Genomic DNA, 12,795 nt, shown 5'->3' on the forward strand with positions numbered 1-12,795 from the left:
ATCAAACAAATCTAATGGATAAATATCCATTCCTTTAATTGGGTGTATATCTCATAGCCCAGACTTGCTTTTTGGTGGTATTGAAAAATCAGTCACTCTTCCAAAGTAGAAAAAAACATTTCAGGAAGAGCTATTTTTATCAAAGCTGCTATCTTTAAGAATAAGGAAGAAAAAAATTTGATGCACACTGTGCTCACATGGGATACAAACCACAGTGGTCATGCCATTGGAGAAGTTAGCAAAAATTAGAAAACACACCTCCAAAACCAGTAGTAGTTTAAGAGTCTTGGAGTATCCAGGAATGTAAAGGGCACAAATGTGGTTGAGGTTGGCTTTTTCAACTGAATATCAAATTCTTTAAAGATTCATAAGCTATTTCTTCGCATCAACTACTCCATCTGAATCACAGTATGGTTTTTGTCTAATATTCCTTAATATATAGCTTAGATACAATAACCTGTTTCTGAGAATTTAACTATAGAAGAGAAGCAACAAGGCATTCATCAGTTAATTCATTGTAAAAGTAAATAATAAAGTAAAAGATAATAGCACTTAGGCTTCATTTGACTAAATTGAAGAAACATAGTACACAGTGTTGGAAAAGCAGTTGCAGTTATTGCAGAAGATGGACTTCCTCACTTTAGGCTTTGGAGCTGTACAGGCAGCTTGGATTCTGCTCAAGGTCTGCCTCCTGAATGTTGCTGACGAGACTCGTGGGCCTCTCCTCCTGGCTTCTCCCTGGTTTGGTTCTTCTGGCTTCTGTAGCATGAATAAAGGGAGGGACAGTCTACATTTGTAAATATGCAAAATCAAGAAATGAACATTAGAAAGGGTAGAGAAGGTATCAGTCTGGACAATCCGTGGGTTTTCTGGGGTCTTACATTTAAAAAATAAAGCATCAGAGGCAGACAGACAGGAATGCTTTGATGAGACAGAGCTTGGTTTAATCATGTAATGGATAGAGTATTGGTGTTTTCTTTTCTTTCTTTTTCCCTTCTCTTCCATTTCTTCCCCTTAGATCCTTTTCTGATAATAAATTTCTTTTTTTCTGTATCTGCTGGATGTATTGTGCAGGTACTGTATTCAAAGGCTATGTAAACCTTGTTCTGCTTTAGTGGTAATTTTGATAGTTTTGTGTTTTCCTATTTCTTGTCTCTCATAACATAGGAAAAATGTAGGCGTTCCTCAGAGTTTAACATTTTATCTCCATTGGTGATAAAACTAAAGCCATTTAAAATTCAGTTAGTACATTTTTAATTTGTAGATCATCTTGGGCAAATAATCCATCACCAAGAGGGCCACGCCTGTTGGTGGTGAGCTTCTGATTAATTCAATAAAGTGTTCCTCATAACAGCAGACAGTCTGTTGTTAGATCTGCAACAGTTATCTCCATGCCACAAGAAAACATTGGTATAGGACTTTGTAAACATCGTCTTAATAAACCATACTTTTAAATATATCTAATTTAAGAACATATGGGAGAGAGCAAGCACACTATGTTCTGGGCAGCTGTGCTAAGCTCTTTACAAATATTTCATTTGATCCTCACAACTATTCTGTGATTTAGGTATTATGATCCCCATTTTACAGATGAGGAGACTGAGGTAGACTGAGGTTAAGTGATTATCACAGTCGCAGAATTACTAACTGTCTGAAGTGGGATTTGAACTCATCTTTCTGATTCCAGGTCCACTGTGCTATCCAGTGTACCACCTACTACCTCTAAAGAGCAAACTCTGTGTGTGTGTGCGCATGTGCGCCTGTGCGTGCGCATGTACACAATAAGAAAATAATTGCTTGAATCTTTTTCCGATTTTATTTCCTTATAAAGTGAAACAAAAAATGGAACATAACAAATAACATAATAACGGGGGAAAAAACCAGCAAAAAATGCCACACCAGACAAAACCGATCTTCTCCTATCCCCACTCTACATCTTCACCTTTTATGTCTTTGGGCTTATGAGAAAGTGATTTCCTAATGTCAGTTTCTATCTTTTATAGTACCAAATATGCCACAACAGCGGCAAGATCAGCACCCCCAGAACACCTTGATGCATCCTGCCTCAGCTGCAGGCCCTCCCATTGTGGCCACACCGCCAGCATACTCAGCACAGTACGTGGCCTATAGCCCTCAGCAGTTTCCTAATCAGCCTCTTGTTCAGCATGTGCCACATTATCAGTCTCAGGTGAGTCTGTCCCTCCTTAACCGTTTTCATTTTCCTTCTGTCTTTGCATTTGAGTCATAAATATCACTTGATAGGTTCTTGTTTCTGGTGATGGCTGCTTTTATCTTGTACAGTTTGATAGCGAAGATTTCCTTCTGCTCCCTGCTATTCCTTACCCCAGATAAAATGACCACTTAGACTAGAAAAGAGAACTTTAGTTTTCTTTTGTAATTTTGTGTGTGTGTGAAACTTGATGCTTTTAAATGCTTAATTTATTGTACAGTATAGCTTCTGAAGAGTGTTTTTGCTAGACTCTCATCTTTATCATATAAAAAGTTAGTAAATTTTTTCTTGCTTTTTTACTCAATAGCAACGATCCATTTAAAAGGCTTAGGGAGAACGAGTTTTTTCATTTGTTTAATAGCGCTGTATGAATGTTTATTCCCTTCCCTATTAAGTGAAGTCTCCTTCTGAAATGATAGTTTATGAAAAGCTGCGGAGTGAAGACTCTTGACATCTAAGTCACTCTATTTTGACATTTTATGCGTTTTTTATATGTTTTGTTTGAACACAGCATCCTCATGTCTATAGCCCTGTAATACAGGGCAATACCAGAATGATGGCACCGCCAGCCCATGCCCAGCCTGGTTTAGTATCCTCTTCAGCAACTCAGTATGGTGCTCATGAGCAGACACATGCGATGTATGGTAGGAAACGTTTTCATGTTCATGTCGTTGTAAATTGTATGAGATGATTTTTAATCTCTTTAAAGCTTTGAAAATAACTGTGATTTTTAACAATTATCTGGTATCCCAGAACATTAAGGATTAATAAACTGTAGAAAAATGGATATAATTCACCTACCTGGTTTGCTTTATCACTCTAGACAAATCACCTAATTTCTCTGTATTTTCATCTGTAAGGTGCTGGTAATGATACTTCTCACTCCCTTTTCCTTAGGATGTTAAGTAGAGACATGACAACATATATAATGTAGTATGTATGTTATTTTAAAAGGTGCTGTGTAAGTTAAAGTGTTATCGTTATCACCATCTTCATCTTTTGATTTTCGAATTAAGGCATGCTTAAAAGTGACTTACCGTGAAATACTATTGAGGTGAATCTCCAAATGTAGACCCCTATTCTGTGCTATATATCTCGTTGAATTCTAATGGGACTTAAACATTTTTAAAACCTATGAAAAAGATAGAAGGAAATGGAATAAATATGCTCATCTCTATTTTGAAAGATAAATGTCCAGCATTATGGAAAAGACTAAATCAGATTTGTACATTAACATAATTGGGTACTGTGATGTACAAACAAGTAAGATTGACAGGTGAAAGCCAAATACTGAAACAATACAAAATACTGAAAAGACTTCTGTGAAATAATGTAGTGAAAAAAATCAGAACCACAAAAAATGACCTACAACCAAAATGAAGCTAAAGAATCCTGCTGGAGGGGGAAACTAGAAAAAGTGGTCGTAGTTTGTACATTGAATTTAGTTAATACACATAGGGATTGAGGAAGCTTAGTTATACTGATGTTGTCATAGAAAGTTTATAACTGATTATTTAATTTTTCAAAAAATTGCAGATGTCACTGGTAGCTTTTGATACTGTTGACATAATGTCAGGATACTGCATCAGATATGAATAGCGTCAAAAGGTTGGGGTTTTCTGTATATTTTGAGACTGTCGTTTTGGGAGGCATTATCTTGAAACATAATCTTAATAAATTAAATCTGAACACATGCCATGAGTATACATTAGCATAAACTATTGCACAATCTAAAGTGTCTAATCTTATCAAGTGTATCATAGTGTTTAAAAGGAGCAATCTTAATCTAATTTTGTTGTTTTGATAAGCCTTTGTTTAAGCCAACCCAGCAACTTTCTCCTTTTGAAATTAATGCAAACTATTAACAAATAATATTTGAAGTAAAATTTCTATTTGGCTATGTATATTGTAATTGGATTTACCAAATATCCAGGATCTCATTAATACATTAGCACTTCTTTGAAAGTAGGCAGCCACATTATAGTGAAATATAGTCATTCCTGTGTAAGAATATACTTGATTACAGATTTTTTAAAAAATCAGTGCTTCAAAGGTCTCTCTTATGTGGATTCTTTCCTAAGCCAATAAAGATATCAACCTCTCAGTACCTTAGTAATCCACCTTGAATTATCATGGCCAGAAAATATATGATTTATTTGCCAATCCTCTGGTGATGAGCCTTCTTTAATGTAGTTGGGCTTGTCCTTAGATGATAGACACTGACTTTCCACTGGCTCTACTTGAACCCCAAACCATTGTAAGACCTTTTAGAATTTGTACTCTGCTGGCACAGTGTTTGAAACCCAGGTTTTTAGTAGTACTTAAGCCAACAAAATTGGTTTTGATTTCTAGTCCAAAGGAAAAAGTGTTAGGAAAGGAAATTTGCTATACAAAAAAAATAATGATAATGTCCTGTTTTGGTGCTTTTGTTTGACTTAACCTAATAGTAGAACAGAGTCATTGATTCAACTTCCAATGATTCTGTTCAAGTATCATTTTAACTATAAAGTTTATGGAACTTCAGGCAACTTTTTGTTTCATGTGAGGAATCTTACCTTCTTTTCATTGTCAATAGAAAAATATAAGAAGCGTAGACATAGACAATTTCTAGGGCTTCTCTAACAGGATTTTTATGAAAAGATCTGAATTAGAAAACAGTTTACTGAATCATCGTCCACTTTAACCATTTACAAATCCTATTTCTTACAAAGCTGATGAATGTTGTTCAGGCTCTGTAATGACAACTATTATTGGTGGGGGGAAGATGGGGAGGCAGTTGCGGTAAAGTGACTTGCCCAGGGCCACACAGATAGTAATTTCTTAAGCTAGATTTGAACTCCCATTCCTCCTGACTCCAGGTCCGGTGCAGGCTCTATAATTTTTAATTGAATCCATTTCTCAACCAGATTGACTTTAAGATCTCATGGCATAAAACCTAAAGCAACTCTGCTTTTTTTTGGGTTCTTATTCTCAATACAAAGGTATTTAAGTCAAACCATGCAGACTCTATTCTAAAAGCAGTGCTTCTGATGCAGTTTGTGTATACCATATTGTTGCCTTGCATGTTGAGTGAACTTTGGATTGCAAGAGGAATGAAGGTTTTCTGTACTGTTTCCTTTAGCTTCCATTCTGATCCTGATAAAAATCAGTCTTCAGGATTTGTTTTAAAGTGGGTTGTACATTTGTATCAATGGATTTGTCATTTTACAAGCTTTAACTGCCATACTTTTGCTAGATGGCTCCATCTTCTTTGGGATAATTGTACTATGATCATTGAGTATTAGACTATAGATGCCATGCTATTAACAATATCTGTTATAAGTGATTAGACATTTTTCAGATGCTTCTCACATTATCACTTGGCTTTCTCATTGGCTTTACAGGTTTCCAACAGTATATCTTGTAATATATAAACCCTGATTGAGATCTGATTGTGAATTTTTATAGAGCTTAATTTTCCCAGAATTTTAAACCTTCTTTGCTTTTAAAAGATCACCTTGCCATTGAGGCTTACTACTTATTTTCAGTCATAGTTAATATTGTGTAGGTGAAAATTATAGGCACTATTGCCCAAGTGTTCTTTAATTTTCATCACATACTTTCTCGGTGTCAGATTGTTGGATAAACAGGCTCCTAAGCTTTCAGTCAACTGACTTAGTAAATGTTTTATTATTTTAAATAATGGAGAGATGTAGACTCATGAAGTCCTTCTAATTCTGGCGTTTGTTTTCCCTGCCATATCTTAGTATGATAAGCGGAGGCTTGATTGACTTGACCTGTCACCTCTCTTTAAACAGCCTTAATCAAACCGCTACATTTTTGTCCGTGGCACTTTGAAGGGCTCTAGTTGTAATTCACGATTTCATTGTTCTTGCCTTGAAAAGTAAAATGGGCAGAGGTAGTCAGTCTCATTCATTATCTCCAGGCGGGGATTCAGTGTTAAGTTACTTATCCATTGCTATTGTGAACAAGAGATAAAGTGCATATCTGTAAAAGCTAGAATTCTTCAAAGGTTTTTCAAAATCACTTTCTTGCAACTTAAATACATTTCATCAGCCTTTCAAGTGGTTACAATGCTTAGTTTAAAATGTTCAGTGGTGGTGTCTTAACATTTTTGGTGGGTATTTTTGCATGTTAAAAAGTATGTAGTTTCCTACTTCCTCTCTCAACCTCTGCCTCCCTTTGTTCCCCAAGATAACAATATTCCAGTCACATGGTGTTAACTATGGCCTTTAAAAAAAAATTGAATGTATTCCCTTACTGCTGACTTGATTTTTGTTCATTACAACAGTATGGTGTCAGTAGTATTAGTAGTATTAGGGTCAGTATGGTGAATACCTGTATTTTGAAAGCAGCATTCAGTAGGCCATGAAGTGTCTCACTCAGACTTGGGTAAAATAGAGGAGGTATTACAAAAAACAAGACTTGTGAAATGTGGAATAAACTTGGTATTATGTTTTTTCCCCTCTTTAACAGCAGGTAACAACTGTGTCTCCAATACTTTTAGTAATTTGAAAATATTGGGCTTAGTTCTGTTTGGAATGAGGATTTGGAGATTCCGTATTCTTGTCATTGGGCTTTTCCTTTGGGTTCCCGCAATGCAAAGTGAAATCTGGGCAGTAGCTATTTTCTTCACAATAATGTGCTGCACATTTCATTGGTCATGTGCCATTTTCATGGGGTCCTCTACTATTTATTAAAGTATTAAGACCCAAGTATGAAGAAATATGTTCACATTTTGGTTATTTTAAATTAACAAAGCGCTTTGAAGCAAGGTGTAATTACATAACTCATCTTTCCTTTACACAGCAATGTTATATTTAAAATGTAACATCTTAACAAGACAGTCTAAAGAATTTTAAATGTTATTGAATATTGTTTAGTTAATTAAAATTTCTAACATATCTATAGAATGCTCATCTGAACACTTAGTGTTCCTTTTTTGTCCTTCATTTTTCCATCACTCACATTAACTTTAAGTGGTTCATTAACAGTACTGTTCAACTAAAAATGTTGCAAATGTATGCGTGGATATTGTCAGATTAGATGGAACCATAAATTCAATAATTGCTGATCTTTGAATGTGTGTAAATGGCTATATATCACTCAGGTTATGAAGCACCTCCCCTGGGCCAGGCCCTGTCTTGGGTGCTAGGGATAAAATTATAAAGGCTAGAGCTACTTCACCCCCTTCTTAGGAGTGATCTCTCTCCCTTTGTCTGGTCCTCCAGTCCAGTTTGTCTGTTGTTCTGTCTCATGGTGAAATATGCTCTCTTATATTTAGCCACTGGAAAATCTGGATTCTTGTATATTTTTTGTATTATTGATGTTGATAATAGTTATTATTAAGTGTTCACTGAATGATACCTGTAAACTTCCTTTCTTAAAGTTATAGTTTCTGTAAAAGTTGAATGTTTGTTACAGATGTCATTTGAGTTAACTTATGTGAATTCATAGGTAAATATCTTACTTTGGTTCAAGATTTGCATCAAAGTTGTTAAGTGGTCTTTTGTTACATATTAATTTTATTCCTTTCAATTAGCAAGTCAGCATGTGGACCTGGACCCACCCCAGTACAGAAGAAAAGTGACTGTTGGGGCAGTGCCATATAATTTTAGTTAATTTAGTGATAATATTTTAAAGCGCTGAATGTCAGTAATAAAATAAAGAAAAATTCTGCATGAAAGCAATCTTGAAGAAAGTGATTGAATGTCATCCTTTCCAGAACATTAGGAAAGTGCACACCTAAAAAGGCTAATTTACCTTTCTATTTTCCAAATTCAGCATGTCCCAAATTACCATACAGCAAGGAGACAGGCCCTTCTTTCTACTTTGCCAGTGAGTTGGGTTTTTTATATTAATTTTGATTGTACAGGAAAACACATTTTAAAGATTATATGTTAGAGGAGTAGACTTGTTGAATAATCTTGTACCAGACAAAGGCATTCATTAACATTCTTAAAGCAAAATCTAAAAAAAAGTCATGATACCCAGTTTATAAAAGCTGGAGTTAATTGGAAAAATTATTTAAGACACTAATTTATGTATACCAAGCAAAGATATTCACAGTCATCAGAAATGTTGAATAGTTTCTTGTTCCAAGATTTCAAATGCAGTAAAAAAATATAAAAGCAGTTCTTTTATATTGTATCAGGGTAAGCTAATTGTGTCCTTTAAAAGGAGCTACTGTTTGGGGACCTTAGGATTCAACCTGGAATTTTTTTTTTTTTCTCTGTTTAAATTTTCCTTGGAAGTCTCCTGGTTAGAAAAATTTTTAAGTGAATAACTTTCTCAAAGCAGAAAACCTTTACATCTTTCTTTCGCTAAGATATGCTATATTTTATATAAATGAAAGGTAGTAAGTTGATGGTTTTAAACATATAGGTGGAGGGAAGAATAGATACGTCCTGAGACAGCTTGGAATGAAGTGGGAAGAAATTTCCTAGAAGCTTTTTTGTGTCGTAAAGAGGACGCCAAGCCTCCAAACCCCCAAACGTATAATTTTCCAATTGAAAAGCCAAATATTTGTGTCTGGCAAAGTGATGGATTTGGGCTTTCAAGAACCTGCTTAGCGATGCTTCATCTGCATCTCTAGAGCAACTTCTGTTACTCTTTAAAGACACATTAGAGTAATACTTGGATAGGAAAAAGGACAGGAAATTGCTTAGAAATATTTGTATATTATTTTATTAACACTTTTTTACTTTGTGTGAAATGTCTAATAGATACTTTTCTTTGTATTTGGAACCTTTGAAATGACAAATAAAAGTACTCTACAAACCTATTGAATATCATACTCTTTTTAACAAATTTTTTTTTTATTTAGAGTGTGTATTTTCCTAAAGTGTAATATGACTTGGTATCCAAAAATTATGTTGCTAAAATAGAACTTAGTATGTGCATATTTTGATTTGGTATATGGACATTTTAACAAGTTTAATCCTGTAATAGATACTCTTTAAAATGGAGTCTTGCTGTATATATATATATACTCTTAAAGGGAAACTGTATGTATATGTTTACAGTATGTGAAAGGCATTGTCAGTTCTTTATTATTTAAATTGAGGTCTCCATGGTAGTTATCCTCACCATCTTACTGTCTCTGGCAGTAGTCTTGGAAGAAGTTTTCTGGTAAGTAGCTGAAAGGTCACAGTCTTTAATCATCAATACCTGAAGTATAATTGTTTGATTCAGCAGAATTTCCCCCTTGTAAAGGGGAGACTGTCTTAGGTACTAACAGTTGAGTTGCTAATTCTAATGTCCTTTGTGACTTCATTTTTTATTTTCCCCCTAATGTCAAGCCATTTTGTTAATGGTTTGTTCTAGTTACCTTTCATTCACTTTGTAAATAGTTTCCAACATCTTTTCTCTTCCCCTTTTTCTTCAGCATTAATTTGAAACATTTGGGTTTTGTTTTTCAAATCTGTGCTGTATTGGGAGATCTCTCCCAGCTTGTGCATCCAAGGTCAAGATGGCAAAACTACTTTTAAAACAAAACACAGTCTTATAATTATGAAACTTAACTGAATAAGGTCATGATGGTGACTTTTTTTAATTTGTAAGCTGTTTTATTACTTGTCAGTGGTAAATTGGATGGTTTACTCCAGAGGGCTCTTGGTATTTATATTTAAGAATGCCCATCCCCTCGCTGACGTGGGTGGTGGATCTCTGACCTAGCCCTGACCTTTTTTCCTTCTCTAACTAATCACCATATGAGGTAGTGCTGCTTTGCATGTCCATAGATGTGAAACATTAGAGCTGGAAAGGACCTTTGATCTCTGTCCTCCCCGGAAGCTGCTATGGAATTCCCATTCGAGCTAACTGAATATTTGATAAAATGAGCTTTCAATGATGTTTAACTGCTGAAGGACTAGTCAGAATACCAAAGGTCATTTGTAGTTTTTCATTGACTAGCTAGAGTAAATGACTTTAAATTTGACTAATAGTTACTTCAGAATCTGCTCCACCTCTTCTTCCACCCACTGTTACTTTCTCTTATTCTCTCTTCATGCCTCTTTTCCCCATATATGTCTCACACTTACTCCTAGTATCATTTACTGTCCTTTCCTCCCATTTCTGTCTCTGCATTAATTGGTCATAATTTAGAAATGAAATATATTTTTACTATGATGTTTTTCAAATATTGTCTCATAGTCCATTTTCCTAATTAAAAAGGTAATAGAATTCTTAAAGTTTTTGTTTCTCTTTTTAAAAGAAAAATTCCCTTTCCTAATCCCTTAAGTTGCTATTAATTTATGTAGCCTCCCCTTCCCCCCCCCAATTTCCTTCTCCCAACCCCGAAGCCCCAGTGGTAATTCATAGAAATAATATAAGGTTCTAGAATGTACTAAAAAACTGGGTTTTAAATTATAGAAAGCAACGTTTTTTACCCTCTAGTCAGTAAAAATAATCTTTCTTTGTATTTGTTATAGGATCATAGATTTCCCTAAGGCCTGACCCTTTGTAGGGAACAAATGATCTAAATTTTCAGTTATTACCAAGAGTAACAATTTGATTTTGACACATCTTTTTCTTTTAACTAGAGAAAAGGGAAGAAATGCCCCTAAGAACCAGAGAGTAGGACTTGTTTCATGCAATATTAATTCCTCCTTAACGTCTCCTTCCTGGTGTCTGGCATCTTTTTTTTTTTTACTTATAAATGAGTAACTTTTCACTTTGTTTAAATGGTCAGCTTGAGAAAATATTTTAAACTAGAACTTCTTAAGTATTATTTGCATCATGCAATTAATTTTAAAATATGCTGCGTGCGCCCCCCCTTCCCCCCATTCGCTCCTCTCCCCGCCCCCTTTACCCTCTATTTCTTGGTGCCTTTAAATTTCTATTTTACGAAAGTTTTGTTAGGGAAAAGATGTACGTGTTTGTATCTTTCTTTGAATTTTTTTTTAATTTACAAAAAGTAACAGAGTGAATATATCGAATAAGAGCATTTGAAAATGCTTGTGTGAACCTGAATGTTTCCATTACATGTTCAAAGTTGGGATGTGGATTAGCCCTTCTAGAAATATTTTTTTTGGAACATAATACTGACTGTTCTTCTCTTTTGATTCTAGACCTATAAGAATAAGGGATATTGGTATTTCAAAGAACATAGTCCCTCCATGATAAAAGATCTTTAAGTTGAATTTAGTAATAATTTTAGATATTTTAAAACCTGTGTTTATGAATTTTATTCTTACTCATTAACTTAATTTGACACATTTACAACATAAATGATTAGTTATAGAAGCCAGGATTTTTTGTTAATAGAGGTTATTAGTAGAGAAACTTGTCGCCTTTTTTTTTTTTTTTTAAATCAGTGCTCAAGTAACAGAAGTAGAAAAAGGCTCCTCAACATGGTTTTACACTTTGGCTTTTTATCATTATGTGTATGGTAAAAAGCCAACTTCAGTCTTTTTAGTCTTTGTGTGCTATGTGGTTTTGGTTAGAAGCTAATCACAAACAACAGGTTTTTGAGAAGTGAATTCCAGGCCTTTTGGGTAAAGTAAGTAAACCAGAAAACTTAATAGGTCTTTTTATCCCAGACCCTCACAAAAACTCATTAATTGGGTTTTGAGTGATTTGTGATGTGCTTAGTTGGCATCTGCATTACTGCAAAGTAATGCTGTGTGTAGTTTCTCTGTAATAGGAGTTTGATCCTGCTACAAATGAGGCATTTAAGAAGTTTCTTTTAAAGAGGCAAGGAAGAGTTGGTTTGAAACTATTAGAAAGACTGTGAATGACTAAAGACTGATTTGTGAAACTTATCTTTTTTAAGTCAAATTTAGCTACTTCAAAACAGAACCTGCCATTCTAATATTATTGGTATAAAGTTTTAGTAGGGAAGTCAGATTAAAAACTCAAGACCTTTCCTGTCAAGTATTTTCCCCCTTATAGCTGTGGAGAATTGTAGATCCTAAGAGTAAAAATTGCTGCTTAGACCAGTAGCTAGACAGCTGTGGAAAAAGGAGAGTAAACTTGTTGAATGGGTATGGATGTTGGTTTTTAGTTAAGCAAATACTTTCATAGAACTGTAGGACTTTAGAATTTCTTTGTTTTGACCCCTTGACTCTAGAAATGATACCTAGCTCATCTCTTTTCCTAAAAAGTCCAGACAGTGAGAGGACATACATCTCTTAGGATGTAGAAAGGTACAGTGGGATGAGTGTTGGCTCTGGAGTCAGAAGACCTGGGTTCAGATCCTGCCTCCAGTCTTATTACTTTTGTGACCTTCAGCTAGGCACTTTCCCTTTTTGGGGCTTAGTGTCCTCATTTGTCAAGTGAGGGGGTTGGACTAGATGACCTCAGAGGTCCCTTCCAGCTCTGGCCCCTGTCCTATCATCCTTCTTAGCACATTCCAGCCTGTCTTATGGCTCACAGTCAGAAAGCTTTTCCTGATGGACAAAGCCACATTCCTTTTGTGTTAACGAATTTAAAATCCTTATCCCTAGGAATTCAAGTCCTATAATGCAGACTGTGTTTCTGGCAATGGATGCACAGGTGATCATGACCTAACGTAGCAGAGGCTCTTTGGTGTCTTCTGTGCCGTAGGGAAAACATGACCAAGT

The 12,795-nt window shown here is 35.1% G+C and overlaps 1 protein-coding gene across 6 annotated transcripts in view; it reads left to right on the plus strand.

Annotated features, from left to right (window-relative positions):
* Nucleotides 1-12,795, plus strand: part of ATXN2 (ataxin 2) — a 114,188-nt gene that overhangs the window by 94,807 nt on the left and 6,586 nt on the right. For 4 of the 6 annotated variants that reach the window (XM_027857375.1, XM_027857373.1, XM_027857372.1 and 1 more), the window contains 3 exons: nucleotides 2,004-2,188; nucleotides 2,742-2,874; nucleotides 8,015-8,068. In XM_027857375.1, the coding sequence (XP_027713176.1) occupies nucleotides 2,004-2,188; nucleotides 2,742-2,874; nucleotides 8,015-8,068 (372 nt within the window). The remainder of the gene's footprint in view (nucleotides 1-2,003; nucleotides 2,189-2,741; nucleotides 2,875-8,014; nucleotides 8,069-12,795) is intronic. The other 2 variants (XM_027857370.1, XM_027857371.1) reach the window with 1 other exon arrangement.

Source organism: Vombatus ursinus, unplaced genomic scaffold (genome assembly GCF_900497805.2).
Source record: "Vombatus ursinus unplaced genomic scaffold, bare-nosed wombat genome assembly UNPS02012122.1, whole genome shotgun sequence".
Classification (NCBI taxonomy): Eukaryota; Metazoa; Chordata; class Mammalia; order Diprotodontia; family Vombatidae; genus Vombatus; species Vombatus ursinus.